We start from the raw sequence: 22,042 nt of genomic DNA, 5'->3' as shown, positions 1-22,042 counted from the left end.
GACCTAGCTTGTTTCACGAAGTCGGCCGACCCAATCATCCCCTCCGGTGGCTTTCTCCGGCAGCCCCACCAGAAAATCCCACTCTTCGGCCTCAAAGCTTCCCACTAGACCCGTGGCAGCAGATTTCAGTTCCCCGGCTGGGCTCTCCCAGACCCAGGTTCCGACGGTTGCTGAGAGCGAGGGGATGGGAACAAAACCCTTCGGATGACTCTGAATTGGAACCTGAAAGGGGGGGGAAATGTGGACTTTTCGGGTTTGAGGAAAGAGAGAAAAGGAAGGGAGGGCCCCGAAGAGGTGGGGAGAAAGGGACCCCGGGGAGAGTCCTCAGAACTTAGTCCGGTGGCCCCAAGTTAGTCTCTGTCTGTGCCCTGCCCGATCGTAGCCTCCCACCCACATTACCTTCCGCAGGGGCCTCGTAAAAGCGCCTGCCGTTGAGGGTCGGCCCGGGACCGGCTTCCTGCAGGTACTTGGCAGGGGGCTTGGCCGCCTCCGGGGAATAGGGCTCCAGGGTTCCGCAGGCCGTCGCGTAGCGAGCAATCCGGGGCCCGGGGATCGGAGCTGGGTGCAAATGAGGCGGGGGTCCTGGGGGCTTGTCGGTCGCCGCTGGGTAAGCACCGGGACCCGCGCCATAAGGCAAGCAACGCTCGGGCTCCATGCAGGCCTCCTGGGGGCCCACGCCTGGGGCCGAGGAGCCTATGCAGTTACGCGGGACGGGCTGCCGGGCCGGCCGGCTCTGGGGCTAGCGCTGCCCTAGCGGGATGTGCGCGCCAAGGGGGGAGGGACCTGGGAACTGGGCCCCCGAGCCCCCGAGAGCGGCGCACGCCGCGGGGGGCGGGGGGCGGAGGAGAGGGGGTAGTGTTCCTCCTGACTTAATCCACTAACTATCCACGTCACGTGTGGCGGTGCCCCGCGCGGGGATTAACCCCTCGGAGTCCGGATACATCTTTCTCTGGCCACCCTGCGTCCAGTTTTCCGAGGTGAGCGCAGCTTGTGGGCGGAATGTGGGAAGCTCTGAACGACCTTTACTCAGGTCCTAGGTGGGGTGGGGAGTTGTGTACGGGAGGTGGGGTGGGAGGTATGGAGTGTGCGCTTGGTCGGGGAGAGGTCCTTTTTTATTCTGGCCCATCCCTGTCCCCAGTCTCTGCCTGGCCAGCATCCGTGGCAGAACAGCTTTCCAGCCTTAGCCCTGGACACCACGAGAGAACTTTGCTTACTGCTTGCTATAAGCCGTGTCTTCCAGAAGAGCTGGCCTTGGGTTCTAAGGGGCAATGGGAGACCAGACACTGGAAAGCAGAAGAGTCCAGTCAGTCCTTCACCGCCACAAACACACAGACCCTTGGGCAAGTGAGCCATACTGTGCAAGGACAAGACGTGGCTCTCGATACTGGCTTTCCTCTGCATCCCTGATGGGGTCAGCGAAGGGAGGCAGCTCCCAAGCCTCAGACTACAGTACTATCCGCAGTCTAGCGCAAAGGTCTCCTCTGCTTTGAGATGTTTGCTTCCCGGTGGAAAAAGAGGGTATTCTGGGAATACCTCCTCTTCTGGACTACATATGGACTGTACTGGTGGTAGCTGGGGCTGGAGAAAGAGCACTGGATTGGGGTTCAGAGAATCCAAATTTTTCCTATTTACTTTGGAACAGGTGGAGAGGACAAGCTTAGCAATTTCTTTGCTAGGGGAGCAAAACCACTCACCTCGGGGCCCACGAGGTCTGGAATGCTTCCCTATCCCTGAAGAAAAGGCCCTTGCAGAATGCTTAGACCTGTCTGACTACACCAGGCATCTCCTTCTGCTTTTGGAAGAATGCTAAGCATAAATGTGATCTAACAAAGCATTAAACAAAAAATTAAATGGGAGAATCAGACAGTGGTTTTGGTTCTTCAGAAGAAAAAAGTCTGTGAATAACCAGGGCAACTGGGCAGGAACTTTCTGGGGGGCAATGACTTTATTGCTCCAACCTCCTTCCTGAGACCTGGCTTAGAATTAAATTATACTGGTTTCAAGGTCTCCAGAAAGCAAGCAAAGTGATGGGGGAAGGCAGGAATTGTTTGTATTTCAGTTTAATTCTCATTTCTTAAAGAAATTCAAGTCTTGTTCTAGTGTGAACATCTCTCTCTTCCTCCATAGGCTTAAAGGGGACTTCTTGACTGTCCTCAGCCAGGGCTGGGCTGTAAATCAGGGCCAAACAGGAACCAGAAGTCCCTAGCCTCAGTCTGAGTCATTAAGACATTATTAAACATATCATGAGTTCTCTGAAGCCTTATGGGTTTCAGTACCAGGTGAGAGGCATTGCCACCATTAGAACCCCTAACCACAGTATGGCAGACCCACACTAGCACTTCGAACTGATGATTACTTGATCGACAGTCAGGCAGTTAGTCAATAAACATTTATTAAGCACATGTATGTATCAGGCACTGTGCTCAGTGCTGGGGCTACAAAGAAACACAAAAGACAATCCCTGCTCACAACAAGCTCAATGCTGTACAAACAAGATATAGACAGGATAAACTGGAGACAATGAACAGAGGGAAGGTACTAGTATTGAGGGGGGATAAGGAGTGAGCACAGATGAGGAGGAAGAGTGCCCCAGGCATGGGAGATAGTCAATGAAAATGCCCAGAGTCCTTAGATAGTAGCAAAGGAGCCAGAGTCACCGGGGGCAGGAAATAAGGTGTAAGAAGACTGGAAGGGATGAGAAAGCCAGATTTAGAAGGGCCTTGAATGCCTAATGTTTTGTATCTGATCCTGTAGGCAATAGGGAGCCATTGGAGGTAATTGAATGGGGGCGATGGGGTCAGATTTGCACTTGAGGAACAACACTTTGACAGCTGAGCAGAGGATGTATTGGAGTGGGGAGAGACTTGAGTCTGGAAGACTAACCAGAAGGGTAATGCAATAGTCCAGGTACGAGGGGTCTGCCTTAGGGTGGTGGCAATGTCAGAGGAGAGAAGGGGAGTATACGACAGAGATATTAAGGAGGTAGAATAGATAGGAAGCCCCTAAAAACAGATTAGATGTGGTGGAATGAGAGAAGAGAGAGTGGGCAATTTAGGATAACACTTGGACCCTGTGTCTGGGTTACCAGCAAGATGGTGGTCAGTTATTATGTGACAGCAATAGCAAAGCTCAGGAGGGGAGCCAGGGTTGGAATGGGAGTTAAATTCTTTATCTGGATTTCTACTCATCCCTTACTAGAAGAAATTCCATTTCTGGGACCCAGGTGATCCTAGTTCCTGGAATCCCTCTGGACAACAAGTTTAGATGGACTAATTTGCCCTATAACTAGGGCTTTGGTCAAGCATATATAACAGAGTGGGACTCTGGGCATCTCTTTAATAGAAGTTCTTTTGAGCTTACTAAATCCCTATGAAAGAGCAGGATGGTGTGGTGGATAGAGGGACTGACTGGTTTTGGAGTTAGTAAGACCTGAGTTTGAGTCCTCTCCTTGGCATGTCTAGTAAGCTGTGTGCCCATAAGTGAGACATTTACCCTCTTAGGCTACCCAGGCAAGTCTATAAGTGCACAAGTTCTACACAGGGCTGAATAACGACAAAACATTCCTAGGGATGGAGGGGTTGAGGCAGAAGAGAATGAATCACAAGAAGAATATAAAACACAGCTTATGCCCTTTAATGAGATTAGTTGAAGAGAAGAGGTTAATTTGCACATGAAAAATAGTGGAAGTCAGATGCCCAAACCTATGGCACAGAAAATAAGTCCTATAAGATATACAGAGATTCAAGCTGGGTTCCATTAGTGAATTAGCTGGCCAAAGCCAATTGGATGCTGGTTTGTTTCCCTGTTTGGATCTAACGTGTTTGTCAAAGGATGTGAAGCTTCGAAGTCATAGACGCTAGCACTCTCCCCTCCCTCCACCTCTCCATTCCTTCCAACCTTCTGCTCCCTGATGCTAGGCTGTCATTTATCCTTTTCCTCTTTAAACACTAACTAGGGTGGCTGGACCCAGGATTTTCTCTATAAAATACAGGCCTGGATGATCTAGGTCCCACTGTCAACCTCCCAACTTCACTTTGCCTGTGTAGACCAGGTTTTCAGTAACTAGATTAAGAAGCGATTTCAGTCCAGCTGGTTATGAAACAGCATGAATGGAGAATTTACATACTCTCTTAAAACTCTCCCCCACATCTGGCAGTTCCATAATAAAACATCTCAGGTGTTAGCCGTTCCATTTAATTTGGTCTTTAGGCTTAGCAGACCCTATACTCTAGCGGCCACCATAGCTGTATTGTGGAGAACCTGAATAATGTACTCTAAAAAAGTATGTGAAGGGACCTCAGATTCTGTAGCAGTCATTGAAGAAATAGGGTTATGGGGCAGCTAGGAGGCACAGTGAAAGAGCACTGGCCCTGCAGTCAGGAGGACCTGAGTTCAAATCCGGCCTCAGACACTTGACACACTAGCTGTGTGGCCTAGGGCAAGTCACTTAACTCCAGTTGCCTTGTCTCCCCCCCCCCCCACAACAACAACAAAAACAAATAAAAAAGAAATAGAGTTATCTGGTAACTAGGAACTAGGATTCCTAGATTCTCTTCTCAGCTCTGCCACAGACTTGTAGAATGATTCATTATTGTATGATGGAGAGGAGTGCAGGAATGAAGGACAGACACTCATAGATGGTAGGATGTAGAGCAAAGAGGGGTTTTCAAGGTTTAGAGATCCTCTATTCCACCTCTCCTCATCCAGCACTCTGACTTCAGTTTTCCCTTCTAAAAGAGATTCCATCCTTCTCCTTGGAAAAAAAAGAACTCTTTTCTACTGAGTGCTTTGAGGTCTGTGGAAAGAATACTTCCAAAGAAGGTGATAATGATAACTGACATTTATGAAGCACTTTGAAGTTTGCAAAGCACTTTACAGAATACCTAACATTTATATAACACTTTCATGTTCCTAAAGAACAGTACATATATTATCTCATTTGATCCTGATAAAAACCCTGTGAGAAAGGCAATCTGTTGCACAGACAGGGAAACTGAGGCTGGGAGAGGTTAAAAGATTTACAAAGGGTCACACAGCAAGGAGTTTGAAGTCCAAGGTTTGCCATCTTGAAAAGTACATGAGTTGTTTGATGCCCTGTACTTCTGAGCATTGACAGAAAGCTGAAAAGTCAGTCCTGTTCAGTTCAGATAATCTCCCACTGGGAGGAGAGCACCGAGCCTGCAAGAAGTAACTTCTTATGTAGTTGGGTGGAAGAATCCCTTTGGAGGAGAAAGACCCTTGAGTAATTCAGCTCCCACATCAGTAACCACATATGGGGTCTCCCTTTTCCTTCCTCTCTCAATTCATTTCAACTTAATATAAGACATGCCATGCAGAAATGGTAATAATAATAGCTAGCATTTATTAAGCACTTTACAAATATTATGTCATTTTATTCTCATGACAACCCCAAGGAGGTAGGTGCTGTTATTATCTCTATTTTACAGATGAAGAAGGCAGACAAAAGTTAAGTGATTTGTTCAAGGACACACAGTTAGTAAATGTCTGGGGATGGATTTGGACTCAGACCTTCCTGACTCCAGGTCCAGTACTCTATTCAAGTCCACTGAACAGTAGGGGGTTGGCATCCAGATCATTCAGGCTCCACAGTAAGACAATAAGCAAAGGCAGCCTGCCTTGGAGGAAAAGGGACTCCCCCTGGAATTATCTAGATTGACTGGTGGAATGCTTAAGACTTAACTCCTAGAGTTAAGATGTCTCTCTTTTTATCCCCATTGATTACTTAGCACAGTGTCTGTCAGACAGTAGGTGCTTAATAAATGCTTATTGACTGACTGACTTTGCTGATATGACTATGTCTCTTTTCCATGCTGGAAAACAACAATAAACAAACTAGGAATAGGGAAGACAATCTTCCAATACATATGGATGGCGAATGGAGCCAGAATCTGGCTTCTGGGTCCCAGACTCACTTGCAATGTTGAGAAAATAACCTTAAGTTTCTAGATTTCCTCCTTAACCTCCACTTTCCTTAATTTGCAACAGATGAAAATACATTCCTAGTTTTTCATTCTTTCAGATGAGGTGGGGGTGAGGAGTGAGTGGATTGACTAGAACAAGTAATCCAGGGTTTGCAATTCTCTGAGTCTGTACTAAATTTCTAAAATAGTATCTGGAAAGGATGCACCCAGCCCCATGTGACCAGCCATCCATAAAGTCTTCTGGGGAGTTTAGCATTTTTTTTTAAAGCAATTGGGGTTAAGTAACTTGCTCAAGGTTACACGGCCAGTTATTTCTGGGTGTGGTGATGAGTATCTGAGCCCGGATTTGATCCAGGTCATCCCGACACTGGAGCCAGTGCTCTTACTCACTGAGCCACCTGGCCGCCCCTGGGGTTCGGCATTTTCTTGGAGATGATCCTGGAAAGTTCTCCTTTTGGTTTCAGGGTCTCCACCCTTAATTTCCATTTATCTCTAAACTCTGACATAATCAATAAGATCTCTGACCTTCTTGGAGCTTTGGCTCTTGCTTGATGCTTCTGAGCTTTCCCCCATCTTCTGCTACCTCTATTGTCAAAGGATGTCTGGTGTGTCCAGTTGGCCCAGGGAAGCCAGTTCTGTAAAGGAAACCCCAGCTCCTATCCCTGTTTATGCTACATTACTAGGACAGTGATATTGGTGGGATTTAATTCTTGTAGTCCTCTTGCTCAACTTCAGGCTACAACTTGCTCAACTAGTCCTCAACTTCAGGCTACAAATATGTCTTTTCTAAGGTTTATTTACAAGGAAAAAGAGTAATATACAAAAATACCAAGAATACATTTTGTGGTACAATTGAGTAATTTTTAAAGATACTTTACCTAGCATAAATGGAATGATGTGCCCAACTTGCTAAACTGGTCTCCAGTTGAAATTATTTGGGTTTAACTTTGCCAGAGAATGATGCCCCCCTGCACTGACTTTTGGGTTTGCTGGGTTGCCATTCTTTCTTCATTTTACAAAGCTCCATCTCAGCCAATCCTTAACTGTCCTGAGGCTTGGTTGCTCCACTCACCTCCTTAAAGTAATCATTATCCTAGATAATTGCTCTTTCCTTCTCATTTGAACAAAAAGAAATACTATGCACTACACCATAATAATTCAGTGGCTTGAGCATTGTACCTAGAGCTAGCAAGACCTGAATTCAAATTCTTCCTTAGATGATTACTATATGTGACTCTGGGCAAGTTACTTAACCTTTGCCTGCCTCAGTTTCCTCATCTGTAAAATGGAGATGATAATAGCATCTACCTACAAAGGTTACTGTGAGAATAAATGAGATAGCATTTGGAAAGTGCTTGGCAAACCTTAAAGTGCTATGTAAGTGGTAGATAAAGCTATTTTTAATAGCACTTTAATGTCTGCACAGCAACTACATTATCTCTTTTGAGATAACAACAACCCTGTGTTGAAAAGTCACATTAACTTTGTTTTACAGGTGGGGAAACTGTGTCATATTTCTGATCACACAGAAGTGGTCATGGCAGGATTTGAATCCACATTTTCTTGATGCAAAGTTTAGCCCACTATCCATTACTATTCCAACTGTTTCTTCCTCCTTCCTTGTCCAAAAGGAGAGTGAGATCTCATAAAAAGAGACACTACTACAGTTGCATCAGCAGATGTGGACATTTTCTCTACCAATAGTAGAAAAATAGCAGACATTTTCTCTACCAATAGTAGAGTGGCCTGGTAGTATTATAAGCTAAATAAAAGAACAATTCAACCATTTAACTCCCCAAATTCATTAAAAATTTTCTTTTTGTCATCCTTTTATTTTTAGTAAAATTCATTCTCTATTTTCTCTCACTATAACTCACACTTACATAAAATTTTTAAAAATGTTTTTATTTTTAGTTTTCAACATTCACTTTTATAAGATTTTGAGTTCTAAATTTTTCTCCTCTCCTTCCCCTCCCCCCAAAAACCACATACAATCTGATACAGGCTATACGTGTACAATCGTATTAAAGATATTTCCACATTAGTCATGTTGTGAAAGAAGAATCAGAACAAAAGGGAAAAACCATGAGAAAAGGGAAAAAAAGAGAGAGAGAATATAGTCTGCTTTGCTCTGCATTCAGACTCCATAGTTCTTTCTCTGGACCTAGGTAGCATTTTCCTTTTGGAATGAGTTTTTTGGAATTGTCTTAGATCACTGTATTGCTGAGAAGAGCTAAGTCTATCAAAGCTGGTCCTCGAACAACGTTGCTGCTGCTGTGTACAATGTTCTCCTGGTTCTGCTTGCTTCACTCAGCAATAGTTCATTACAGAGAATCTTAATGAAACTACCATCTAGTGGCTGTAGAGAAGAAGACTTGGACTGAGCTCTTTTTCCATCACAATACTGCCTGTGTGACCCTAGGCAAGCAAATTTTCCCTGTCCCAGGTAAGCCAATAAAACTAGAAATTGTAGATCAGTCGCCAGTTTGCACCAGTTGACAAATTTCAAAAAAGGAATTATGAACTGTATCTCTGATTTCCCTGATAAAAGGAACTCTGAATGTGAACATTTTCTCTACCAATAGTAGAGTGGCCTGGTAGTACTGAAGTTATGTGACTTGTCCAAGGCCACACATATAAATTAAAGCTTACAAAGAGCTTTCCTTCCAACAACCTTTTGAAATAGGTGAGTTTTGTTATTCCCATTCTATAGATGAGGAAGCTGGAATTTAGAGAGGATGAGTCACCTGCCCAGAACTCCTGAGGGTTAAGTATAGAACCCATGTTTCTTAACTAAATAACCTGACTTTCAAGCTAGAAGAGGCTCCTCTACCAAAAATCTTGGGAATGGGGGAAGCAGACTCATAGCTTTGGGCTCTTCCAAAGGGAAAGCTGTTGATATTACATTCACTCTATTCAATTCAGACACTGAAATCTTAAATAGATTCTCCTGGGAAATATGGTCTAGAAAAACCAAGCAGCTTATTTCCCATTAGAAACATTCTTCCTGGAATCCAGTCAGGCATAGAAAGGGTAAATAAATCTTCAAACCCGGCTCTTCTAGCCCACTCCTATAAAACAAACTTTGCTCCTTGGTTAGAGAGGCCACCGTTAGAACTGGTCACAGCTCCAGCAGTCCAGGCTGCTGCTCTGGGGCTCTGGTCTTGTTGGAGGAAGTAGTTTAATGAACAGAATATTAGCCTAGGATCCTGGACAGCAAGTCTGGACTGACTGCCTTTGCCTTCTCGTTAGAATGTCCCAAGTGAAGAGGACTGCTTTTTTTGCAGAACCCAAAATGTGTTTACCTTCTGGGAGAGTCTAATGAGCATGTGAGGCCTAATAATGTGTCTGCAATTGACTGGTGAACTCCTATGAAGTCCTTGTATCTTGCTCATTTTACAGATGAGGAAACTGAGGCTAACAGGGTCAAGTGACTTGCTCAGGGTCACATAGCTAGTAAAGGTCTGAGGCCATATTTGAATGTAGAGGAGTCTTCCTGATTCCAGGCCAGAACTCTATACACTTCTGCACACTAGCTGCTCCTATAGAAAAATAATGCTTAGTGCATTTGATCTGGAGTTATGGTTCCTTTGTTCAAATCCCATCCCTGCCATTTATATGTGTGACCTTAGGCACATTTTCCTCATCTGTAAAATAAGAGGGTTGGACTAGATGGACTCTGAAGAGTATTTCAGAAAACTAAAAATAAATAATTTAATAAAAAAAATGAGCCCAAAAAAAGTCTTTCAGTCAAACTTTGTATGGTAGCTACGGCGATTGTATCTACTTGCATGCCAACTGAAGGCATGGAGTGGGGCTAATTCAATAACATTTTACAAACAACAAAGTACCTAATGACCGATAGGCATTATACCAATGACACAAAGGGGAAAAGAGGTCCATTCCCTCTAGGAGCTTATAATTTATTGAGAGCAATGCATTTATACAGAGAAAAAAAAACAGGATATAAATGGGTCCTAATGAATACTAACAACTAAGGAGTGGGTTGGTGGTATCTCATTCAGGGTCCTGATTCTTAAATTTTCAGTGTTAACAGTTATACCTCGGAAATCAGCAAATATTACGAATCATAATTTGATTTGTTGTTTTGTGGATTGTCTGGATTGGAACAGAGTATTATGAAATATGCCTGAAAGTGTAGACTGAAGCTGGATTGTAAAAGGCAAGCCGAGGAGCTTGTGTTTTATCTTGGAAGGCACTGGATAGCCACTGAAAATTCTTCAGTGAGTGACATGTACTTTAGGAAGATTATTTTCCATTTGTTGTGTTTTGGAATGGGTGGATAATATAGATCTGAAATCCAATTGAAAAGCTATTACAGTAGTTCAGACAGGAGGTGGTGAGGGTCTGAATTAGGGTGGTAGCCATGTGAGTAGAGATTGATGTAAGAAATATTGTAGAGGAATAATTGATGAGATTAGATTAGATTTGCTGGGGTGAGGAAGAGTGAAGAGTTTCAAGGACGGCTTTTCAAGATAATACCCCTTGGTGACCAAGAAGGTGGTGATACAGAAAGAACAGAGTTTAGAAGAGAGGTACAGAGAGGAGTTTGGGATATTTTGGGTTTGAGATACACACCTGTGGGACTTCTAGGTGGAAAGCTCCACCAGAAAGTTGATGATGTGGAACTGGAGCTCAGGAGAGAAAGATTAAGGCTTTGTAAAGATCAGAGGTTAGGTTTTTGTAAAGATTTTTAAATACTAATAGAAAGAGCTGATATATGACACTTTCACAAAACACTATACATTTACAATCTCACTCACTCTTCACAATGACCTTGTGAGGCACAGGCTATTATTGTACCCCTTGTACAGATGAGGAAACTGAGTCTTGGAAAGGTACAGTGACTTACCCATGGTCATGAATCCAGAAGGCATTAGAAGCAGGATCTGAACCCAGGTAATTCTGACTCCCAGTGCAGAACTACAGGCACAATAATTGAACATGAGAATTGATGTGATTTCCAAGACAGAATGTATAGGAAGAGAAAAAGTTCCTAGGACAGAGTCTTTGAGACACTGATGGTTAGGGGCCTTGCCACCATCTAGCAAAAGAGACAAAAAAGGAGCAATCAGATAGATCGAAGGAGAATCTAATTACTAAAATTTTCCATCTTTTCCTTAAGCTTCATCTTTCTTGACCCACTTTCTCATCTCTTTTGGACACTGTGGACTATCTCTTCTTCCTCTTTGACTTCTCCCTTCCATGATGGAAATTTAGCAACTGAGAAATAATTGGAAACCTTGGAGAAAGAAAATGTTGTCTCCTGTTGCAGGGAAGGGGTTAGAAGCAAGATCTGCAAGGGACCAAGAAGTAAGAGGTGAGGGAGTAGAAGCAATAAAAGTAGAAGGCTTTTTCTATAAGTTTACCTATGAAATGGAGGAGAGATCTCAGACAACAGCTTGAGGGAACAGCATCAAACTGAAGTAAAAGATTTCAAGGAGGATGAAGACTTGGGCATTTGTAGGGAGGGGAGAAGGAGTCAATAGATAAGGAGAGATAAAAGATGGGAGAGTGGGAAGATTGAAGGGCAGTTTCCCCCAAGATGAAGACTTGGGAAGACTTTTGCAGCAAAATCTTGGTTTCAGTCAGTGAGGGGATTGAACTGATTTCAGCAGGAAATCCATTGGTTCCAGAATGTAGGCTTCAGATTTGTTATTTTACAGTGTTAACAAGTATGTAATCATCACATTTAAGGGCCCCTCAGAGGAAATCCAAACAACACAGCCTGAACACCCTTAGCAATAGAGGTAGGTCTGAGCCCACCCATTCATGAAGGGAATCTGAGCATGAAGGTTCTAGTCATAGAACCATCCATTTGCGTTCAGTCCTCCCTTCAGAACCTTAGGTCAGTTTGCCTGGAGTGGAGAGTACACAAAGAAGGATTATCTGGAAATCTATCTAGAAACATAGGCTAAGGACATACTGGGATTGGCAAGCTGAATTGCTTATATTTTATTCTAAAATGAAGAAGGGAGCCATTGAAGATTCTTGAGCCAATGAGTAGCATAGTCATATTTATGCTTTGCTTTAAGAAAACGATTTTGACAATAACGTAGAGGATGGTATGGGGAGAGAAGATACTAGATGCCAGAAATCCAATGAGGAGGCTGTTGTGGCAGTGACAAGAGGTGATAAGGTCCTGAATGAAGGTGGGGGCCATAGATTATGGTCTGGAGCAGTGCGTGGGATTGGCTTCTGGTCCTATCTGGGCATCATATGTTTTGTGCTGTCTTAGTTGGCAAACAAATCCCTCAGGATAAAGTACTATAGGATAAAGTGAGGGGACATGGATCGCCTCTTCACTGTTTGGGAAGAAGACCCAAGGGAACATAAAGAAGCCTTCTGTCAGGCTTTCCATTCTCACTCAGCTTAGGTAGGTGCTCATGAGCATCATGAAACATGTGCCAAAGGAGCTACTCGAAGCTAAGGAATCTGATGAATTAGCAAATTCTTATAGTTTACATTTATACAGTACTTTCCTCACAATAATCTAGTTTGTGCAAGAGCTGTTGTCTTCATTTCACTTTTGCAATATCTTTAAGATTCTCCCCTTCTGTGCTCTGATGCTGCTGCCGTGTTAGTGTAGGACCTCTTCACCTCAGGCCTGGATTTTTACAATGGGCTGCTAGAGGGTCTGCCTGTCTGAAGTCTCCCCGCTCCCCTCCATCCAGCCTTCAGTCACCAAAGTGATTTTCCTAAAGTGTGGGTTCAATCATTTCACCTCCCTACTCAATAAACTCCAGCAGCAGCAGCCCCCTATTGCCTAGAGTATCGAATACAAAATGATGTACTTCGTATTCAAAGTCCTTCATCATCTAACCTCTCCCCCTTTCCATCTTTCCACTCTTCTTAAACCTTGTTCCCCAATACGTAGTCTTCAATGCAGTGGTGATGGCTTTCTTGCTGTTCCTCAAACAAAACACTCCATCTCTCAGCTTTAGGCATCTTGTCTGACTTTTCCCCATGTCTAGAATGTGCTCTGTCTTCTTCTCGGCCTCTTGCTTTCTCCTCTTGAGAAGACCCCTCTTGGGTCTCAGTTAAAATCCCACCTCTACAAGTTCCCCTTAATGTTAGTGCTTTCTTCTTTTAAATTTCCTATTTATCCTGTATATAGCTTGTTTGAACATTTATTTTTACTGTTATCTCCCCTATTAGATCATGAGTTCTTTTTTATATCCCCAGCATCTGGTACAATGCCCGGCACATAGCGGATGCCTAATGAATGTTGATTGGTTCTTTGGTTGAGACGGGGAAATTGAGGCTCAAGGAATTTGATGGATGTCTCCAAACTCATATAATCCCACAAATTCTCAGAGTTGGCAGGAACATCAGAGGCCTCCTAGTCCTACTTGGTACGAACCTGAACAAAAGATCTGAGACCCTCATGTAGACAGAGAAAAGAGTTCTTGTAGATCCTTGTAGAGCCTCCGTGGTGAGTGGTTGGGACATAAATGAGGATCCAACAAAGGAGACTGAGAAGGAATAGGAAGAGACCAATGAAAGAGCAAAAAAAGGAAGAAAAGAATATCCAGGAGGAAGGAAAAGCCAACAGTCTCAAAAGCTGCAGAGAGGTCAAGAAAAATGTGGGCTGGGAAACATTCAGCAAATTTAGCAACTTGTAGATCATTAGAGACCCTCAGCTCTCCTCCACCGGGAAGCAAACGATCTCAATCCCCTGCTCCCAAATCAAGCCCCGTTCTCATTCTCCCTTACAAATACAACTAATGTTACTTCCTCCAGTTCTGAGGGTCGTGGTGCCTGAGTGGTTTATCACTTCATCCATTAAGGAAGCTTTATAGGGAGTGGGGCGGGATCTTTGCCAAGTAGGTGCATCTGATTGGTTTCTTGTCTCTGATGTGACACACAGGGAGAAGCCAGGGATTGGTCTGCTAGACATATATATATAGAATGTTCTCTGGTCCTACTCTTTATGGACCAGGACGGCTACATTACCCTTCAGAGTTCCAGAGGGAAACCCGAGGGATTTGTGTGTTTCTCTCTTTTTTTCTGCTATCAGCTCAAACTCTCACCATCTGGGTTTCCCACATTTGCTGGGAGGGGATCTAGTAACTATTACTTTGGCTCCATTTAACCACACCAGTTTGGACTTTACAAAGCGATATAAGAAGAATATATAGACATTTTTCGCTACCACCTTGGGGTCACAATCCCTCTTACATGATCTTGGTCTCAGGGGGAAGATTAGGGAGTTCCTGCAAAGCATTGATCTCACCGACTTCATGTCCAGGTGTGGCATGATGGATGGTTGAGACTGATGGTTGTGTCTCAATACAGGTGGGCAGGGGTCCTGGAGATCGCTCCTAAAGGTGCTTCTCCTTGTTCCTCAGGCCATGTCCGTGAAACCCAGACTCTGATCTTTTGAGTTTACAAGGTTATAGACTCCACTCGCTTCCCCAGTTTGCTGAGCTCCTTCAGATCACCGAAGTGAAGAGAGAGTAGCTGCAATCACAGATTGCATTAAGAGCCTCCTCTTCACCACGTGGTTAGACAAGCAGAACCAGTCACAGAACATCAAAGCAGGCTCCCATCTCTCCAAAGCACTCCTCTCACACATCATCTGTATTCTCCCAGAATCAGTTCCCTAGTGTCCTCCATATGGAGAAACCACCTTAGTCAGCTAATGGGGTCTGTTGGTGCTCCAGACCCCCATTACGTATATACAATATGGGCTTGGAAGTTTTCAGCATGAAAAATGACAGAAAACGTGGGGGTGGGATAAAGAGTGGGGCAAAAGGAGGAAGCATGTCTCAAGCAGAGACAGTCTATTTCCTAGGAGCCTTATGGACCTCAAAGAGCTGCTCTGCGTCCCCCTAATCTCAAGCAGAGGGTTCCTTGGACCATATACTATGCTCCTCTTTTTTCGTTCCCACTAACCTGAGCTCGCCACTTCAGGTAGCCCATATCACAGTATGTGGGCTTTCTTGGTAATCATGTGCCTCTGGAATCATGTTGAGCACCAATTGTAAATATCTCACACAGGATTCCATGTTTAGATTAGAGGATGTTGCATCATCTGTGTGAATAGCTGCAAGTCTCACATTCCATTCAGAAGAACGTTTGTCAATGCAGTGAACGCACTGAAGCCTCACTTCAGTGGGTGGCTTTCTGGATCTGGAGTCAGGAAGTCCCAGATCTGAAGTGCACTTATGAGTGGGGCACTCATGAGCTGCACAAACCTGGTCAAGGTCATTTACCTCTCTGAGCCACGGTTTCCTCATTCGTAAAAAACAAAATGATACTAGTGCATGTTCAGCAGGGGTGTTGATTAAAAGATCAAATATGATAACATATATATATGTATATAGTGCTTTTTAGAGAGATGGAATGAAGATGGGGGCTGGAGAGAGAGAAAGAGAGAGAGAGAGAGAGAGACAGAGAGAGAGAGAGAGAGAGACAGAGACAGAGACAGAGACAGAGACAGAGACAGAGACAGAGACAGAGAGGAGAACAAATGGAAGACCAGAAGGAATCACAGACGAGCAGGACAGCTTTGAAAGTCACACGTGTGGGGTGTCTAGGTGGTGCAGTGAGTTAAGTGCCAGCCCGGAGTCACCCACACACAAAAAAAAAAAACTAGCCGTGTAGCCTTGGGCAAGTTACTTAACCCCAATTGCCCTCCAAAAAGGCAAAGAAAAAAAAGTTACATGTGAAAGTGTTTACATACTTTTTTTGGGTGAGGCAATCAGGGTTAAGTGACTTGCCTAGGGTCACACAGCTAGTAAGTGTCAAGTGTCTGAGGTTGAATTAAAATGCAGGTCTTCCTGGCTCCTGGACCAATGCTCTATCCCAGGGGTGGGGAACCAAACTTCACAGACTTCACAAACTTCACAGATATTTTGGATTCAGTCAAATGGCCACATTTGAGGACCTAGAAGTTCCACATGTGGCCTTGAGGCCAAAGGTTCCCCACCCCTCCTCTATCCACTGAACCACCTAGCTGCTCCATTTACATATTTTAAAAGAAAAGCAAGCCCTACATAATAGAGATTTGTATTTTCATGTATAATCTTTTTTTCTGTTCTACATCAAATATGGAAATTGTCATTTAGTTCTATGTCTGTCCAGAATTTTAAAAATTAAGTACTTTGCAAACCTTTAAGTTCTCTATAAATGTGAGATATTGAAATGGAGGAAGGGGAAAATGTGCTTTTCAAATTTGTGAATTCCCCATTAACTTGATGAGTGTGGACCTGAAGGGCACAGTCCACTGAGGAAGATGTATGTTGGGGCACCTTGCAGAGAGAATATAGGGAATTTCTCTGTTTGGTTTTGGGTGACTGAGGCTGCCTTGATGGTGACTGTTGACTGCAAGTCAATGAGAATAGGATGGGGAAGGAATGAGTGTTGTCAGAGAAGATGTCTCATAGGGGTACTCTAAAGTTTTTCATTCCCTCTTTCTCTCTTTGATTTCTGGACTGGAGCACTACCATATAGACCTTCATTCTTGTAGAGAAGGGACTAGAGTTGCTTCCCCATTCCCAAGATGAATAATAATAATTCTCATGAGAAATATACAGTGCTTACATGAAACCTAAGAGGAAAGTTCAAGGATGTTGTCCTGAGTAGAAGAGGTAACATTTTGGATTCCCTAGGTATCACAATTCTGTAATCTAGACTTCCAGCCTAAAGAGGGGGATTTCTGAGGTGCTTAATGGGTAAACTCAAGTACAAGGCTGAGCAGACCAACATTGGTCTTCTAGAAGGAGATAGGGAATGCCAACATGGCCTCTACAGCTGGAGTCCTTGGCGGGGTAGACCCAAGGAAAACTAGACCTAGTTGGCCCTCCTTGTTATTGCTGTTAGTTGCTTTGAAAATAAATGCCCAAGGTGAAAGGGGATTCTCATTTAGTAGCCCTCAAAGTACTTTGGTGAGGTGCCATGAGGGGAAATTCAATGAATTATTTGAATGTTTTATGTATCTGGGAGAGGTGGTGTTGTATAGTGGATACAGAACTGGTCTTCAAGCCAGGAAGACTTGTTTGTTTGTTTTTGTTTGAGAGGGGAAGGCAAGGCAATTGGGGTTAAGTGACTTGTCCAAGGTCACACAGCGAGTAAGTGTCAGGTGTCTGAGGCCTTATTTGAACTCAGGTCCTCCTGACTCCAGGGCCAGAGCTCTATTCAATGCATTACTTAGCTGGCCCAAGACTTGGTTTTAAGGTTGATTTCTAACTTATACTGACTGTGGTCCCTGGGCAAGTCACCTCTCAATTAACCTCTCAGCACTCTGGTAAGTTTCTAAGACTAAAAGAAGAAGTTGTTGACCTACACTGATTAAGGATGTTTCCTCATCTGGCTGTTCTTCAGAGCAGTGGTGTCAGACTAAAACATAAATGGGGCTTCTAAATTGTATATAAAAATCTCTTTGGGCTGCCATATGTATGCACACAGAACTAATAAGTGAAACAAACTTAGAAAACCACGTATTAACATTGTCAATGTTCTGTTGGACTTGTATTTATTTTGTTGACTATTTCCCAATTACATTTTAATCTGGATCAAGAGCAAAAAAATCAGAGGTCCAGACTAATTCCAGTCCCAGCAGATTGCTTCATGAGCTCTTGTGAGACATTTGTACTTCATATATTTTTGTTGGGGGTGAAATATAGGCTGTTGCATATCTTGTGCCCATATTTCACTTTGAGTGCCTATATGGAAGTTGGGGACCTTGAAACTTACATTTGGGAAGACCTAGATACAAACTATACCTAAGTTTTACTTTAAAAAGAAGTTTTTGCAAAGGGAAATTTACTGAGAAGATATAAAAAGAACAGAAATAAGAAAAAGAAATACAACACCTAGTTGTATATTCTCCCCTATACTGCCTTGTTCCTTGGGGAAAATGGGCTCAATCTTACCTTAAGGCAGTTGCTGAAATGCATTTACTCTATCAAGTTCTTTTCAAATGTGGAATAGCCAATAGATGGGGGGCTCTCACTCCTTCTTGGATGTCTTAGATCTGGACTGAGCAGCTCATTCAGGACTCTGGAACTCCTCACTAGGTTTGGGTTTTTATTCAATGATGTGAACTTAAGCTATTACACCCTGGAGGTTCAATCTTGTGACATTTCAGAGTTCACAAAGTGAACTTGTCTAATACTTCTTTACCCAGAAGAAGAAAAGAAACACAACAGAGACAAAAAAATTTCTGTGAACAGGGTGGGGAAATAAAGGTTCACGCTTCTCTCTCTCTCCTCTCTTGCCCAACCAGGAGATTTACAACACTCCTCTCTCTACTGCAGCCAAGATGCAGAGACTAAGCTTAACTTTGGAGGTTTCTTTGGAGTAAAAGTCCAGAAGTAATTGAAATGAGCCTCAAAGATCTGCCCTTATGTGTGTGTGTCCATGTCCCAGGACCCCTCCCCTAAGGGAGGATAAATATCATGATTACTCAGTCTAAAGGAAGGAATACTAAGAGTATTCGATTAATACATGCCCTGCAAGCTTTGCTGAAGCAATTAATGCAGTCTTTGGCCAGGTCTTCAGGACCATCTGCCAGGAATCCTAACATAGATTTAGGGTCAAAGTGACCTTGGCAGACCCAGCAACTCTAATAGCTCATACATTTCGTGCATCAGATAGCTATGAGGCTTAGTGATAACATTTAACCCGAAATAGTCTGGGTACTCTCATACTGGATGGCGCAGGGTTTAGGACTTAAGAGAAATTCGGGACAATTGGATGAGGGTGATAACTCAAAGCTCCAGAAAATTTTTTTCTGGGGGGTGTGTGGTTTAAGTGCAGGGAAAGATGGAAGGTAGTTGAGGGTCTAGATCTATAATTTCATGAGTATAGTGAATTTCCAGTATGGAAATCCCTGTGCAATTTTAGCCATTTGCCTGGGGAGAGATTAAACAACCTGCTCTTAGTCCCACAACCTATTTGTATCCTAAGTGGGACTTAAGCTTGGGTCTTCCTAACTTCAGAGCTGACCCATTGCCCACTATACCAAATTGTATCATTCTGTGTTTACTTATTTCTTTTTTTTTTCTTTTTTAGTGAGGCAATCAGGGTCAAGTGACTTGCCCAAGGTACACAGCTAGTAACTGTCAAGTGTCTGAGTTCAGATTTGAACTCAGGTCTTCCTGACTCTAGGGCTGGCACTTTATCTACTGTGCCACCTAGCTGCCTCTCTTATTTCTTAATATTTTGTAAGTCTTCACCACTTCAAGGATAAAGAAGTGTCCTGTGAGGATGTGGGCTCCCATGTTGATTTCATGGGTAGCCAAGTTTCCCTGAAAAGTTCTTTTCAAAGTAAGTTAGTTTGGACAAAATATTATCCTTAATAGGGGACTGGTTGATCATGAACAGTTATGCTGAGGGAGGAGGGTGCCTGTGGATTTGGAGATATGGCAGTCCATGGAAGAAGGGCCATCCCAAGGGGTAGCAACCCCCTTCTGAGGTTGTCCTCTTCCACAGTCCTGAAAGGTATTAGGGCTGAACCACTTCATATCAGTTGGTCTGGAGGTGGTCACACCACACTGTAGCCCAGAGGACTGGGAAATTTGGCACAGAGACAATAGTCATTGTAGAGAGGAGATATACCCACTCAGGGAAGAAGCAGCTCTCCCCTCAACCACATCGGGACAAAATCTTATTGGCCTCATCCTCGTTATGGCTCTGATAAAGGGAGGGGGAAAACCATTGTTTGAATGGTGATAGGATCACAGATCATCTGATTCAACCCTCCCCCTTGGGCTGGAGAATTTTCAGCATCATATTGCCTAATTCTATCCATTCTTGGCTCCTCTTCCTCCTCATCAGGCTGAGGTCACTAATACTACTTTACCTAGGTTTTATTATAATAGCATATAGGACCCTTCTCTGTAAGGTCAGATCCCTTGGTCCTTCTCTTTGAGCGTTATTACCCAGGGATCCCAAGAGATTGATACGTAATAAGGAGTTAACCTTCCTGGTATTTGTTGTTGCTGTTGTTCAGTGGTGTCCAACTCTTCATGACCCCATTTGGGGTTTTCTTGGCAAAGATACTGGAGTGATTTGCCATATCTTTCTCCAGCTTGTTTTACAGAGCAGGGTTAAGCGATTTGCCCAGGGTCACATAGCTAGTAAGTGTCTGAGGCCGGATTTGAACTCAGATGGTATTTTTCTGACTCCAGGCCAGGCATTCTATCCACCACTACACCACCTCGATGCCCATTCTTGGCTGCTATCTAGCAGCCTTATCCTGCTATCTCCTGGGATGATTTTTGGTACACCAGTCATCGGCTCTGCTGATTTCCCTTCATTTCCAGCATATAAGGTTGGAATCTCTTTCAGAACACTGTCTTTATGCTCTCTAAAATCTTTGGGTGTTCTTCCAAATGTCAATTCAAAAGGAGAAAGTCTTGTGGAAGGAGCTTTTTAGAGCTCCCTCATCTTTGGAAATAAACAGCAGAGAGGGTAAGTTTATCAGTCCCAGTCTGAGGGGTCACTGCTCACATAAATCTTCCCCATCTCCTTGAAGGTCCCATTAAACTTTTCTGCCAGCCCATTGGTTTGGGGGTGGTGAGCTGACATTCCCTGGTGCCTGATCCAGTAATGTTTCCACCGACATTCCATTATCACAGACAGGAAAATTAAACCCTGGGCCTGATGGTATTTCATGCGGAAACCCCAAATTTAGAAAAACCTTCATCAAAGCTTGGGTTCTGACTTGGGCATCTGTTTGAGGTTGACAGGATGGCCTCTGGGTATCTCATGACAAAAATCAAAGCCAGCCAAGCAATATACTTCGTGCCCTTTTTAGTGGGCATAAGCCATGGACCAATTAAATTGTACCCCACATAGAATCATGGAACTAGAAGGCACTTGAGTCCATAAAGTTCAACCCCAACAGTACAAATGAGGAAACTGAGGAGACAGACCAGTGGCTATCTCACTCCAGCAGCAAGTCACGGAAATGATGGAATTTTGGAGTCAGAAGGGACCTTAGCAATCATTATTTCTAATCATAGCTGAAACAATCTCCACTGTAACATGCCACCCCCCCCAGAAATGGTTCTCCCTCCCCAGCTTAGAGATCTCCAATGAGGGTGCACCCAAGACCCGCCTGAAGCAGGCCATTCTACTTATAGGAGTCCTAATTATTAGGGAGCATTTCCAGATATCAAGCCCAAATTCGTCTCTTTGCAAACTGCCCCCCTCCCCACAACACACACCCACCCACCCCCACACACACAGCAGCTGGATATCGGCAGTAGGGCTTGGAATCAGGAAAACTCATCTTCATGAGTTCAAATCCAGCCTCAGACACTTACTAGCTTTGTGACCCTGGGTAAGTCACATAACTCTGCCTCAGTTTCCTAATCTGTAAAAATGAACTGGAGAAGAAGATAGGAAACACTCTGGTATCTTTGCCAAGAAAACCCCAAATGGGGTCACAAAGAGTTGGACATGACCAAAACAACTGAACAACAGCTCCCCACACACATTGCTCCGGGTTCTGTCTTTTGGGTCAGTGTAGAATAGTCTAACCTTTCTTCTCTATGACAGCCCTTAAATACTGGAAGACAAACCTCATTTCCCACTCAAGTCTTCTCTTTACCAAGCTAAACATTTCCATTTCCTTCTCCCCACTCAAACCCCGCCATATTTAGTCATGCAACTGATGGAATGTCTTGCCATTTCTCCCTTCCAAATACCTCTCCTATAGGTGCCCTTCTCTGTTCTAATGCTGCTACCACCTTGGTGAGGGCCTTCATCACCTCAAACCTGAGCCACTGCACTCACCTGCTGACTGGTCTCCCTGTCTCCTCTCTCTCCACTCCGGCCCATCCTCTGCTGCTGTCAAATTGATCTTCCTAAAGCATGAGCCAGAAAGTCACCTCTGTCTCCAGGCACCTCCCGGATCAAATAGAAAATCTGCTATTTGCCTTTTAAAGTCTTTCACAACCTTATCTTTCTGATCTTTTTCTACCTTATCCCTTCCCCCATACTCTGTGGTCCAGTGACCATGACACTCCATCTCCTTCCTTGAGATATTTTCACTGTCACTGGGTGTCCCCAATGCCTGGATGTCTCTGTCTGTCTCTCTGTCTGTCTCCCTGTCTGTTTCTCTC

At 43.9% G+C, this 22,042-nt stretch overlaps 1 protein-coding gene and 1 long non-coding RNA gene across 2 annotated transcripts in view; one reads left to right on the top strand and one right to left on the bottom strand.

Annotated features, from left to right (window-relative positions):
* The window catches only part of ALX3 (ALX homeobox 3), an 18,768-nt gene extending 17,963 nt beyond the window's left edge, over positions 1-805 (bottom strand). Inside the window, exon 1 of the mRNA XM_069090411.1 lies at positions 400-805. Within this exon, the coding sequence (XP_068946512.1) occupies positions 400-655 (256 nt within the window). The 5' untranslated portion in view covers positions 656-805. The remainder of the gene's footprint in view (positions 1-399) is intronic.
* An 87-nt stretch (positions 806-892) lies between these two features.
* LOC138162176 (uncharacterized) overlaps positions 893-22,042 on the top strand; it is a 56,179-nt gene continuing 35,029 nt past the window's right edge. The window contains exon 1 of the long non-coding RNA XR_011168566.1: positions 893-977. This is a non-coding gene — a long non-coding RNA (uncharacterized lncRNA). The remainder of the gene's footprint in view (positions 978-22,042) is intronic.

This window comes from Petaurus breviceps, unplaced genomic scaffold (genome assembly GCF_028583685.1).
Source record: "Petaurus breviceps papuanus isolate PSGF00001 unplaced genomic scaffold, PetGlider_PUasm1.0 186, whole genome shotgun sequence".
Classification (NCBI taxonomy): Eukaryota; Metazoa; Chordata; class Mammalia; order Diprotodontia; family Petauridae; genus Petaurus; species Petaurus breviceps.
The sequence above is the reverse complement of the archived record's forward strand: the minus strand, read 5'-3'. Positions and strand labels throughout refer to the sequence as shown.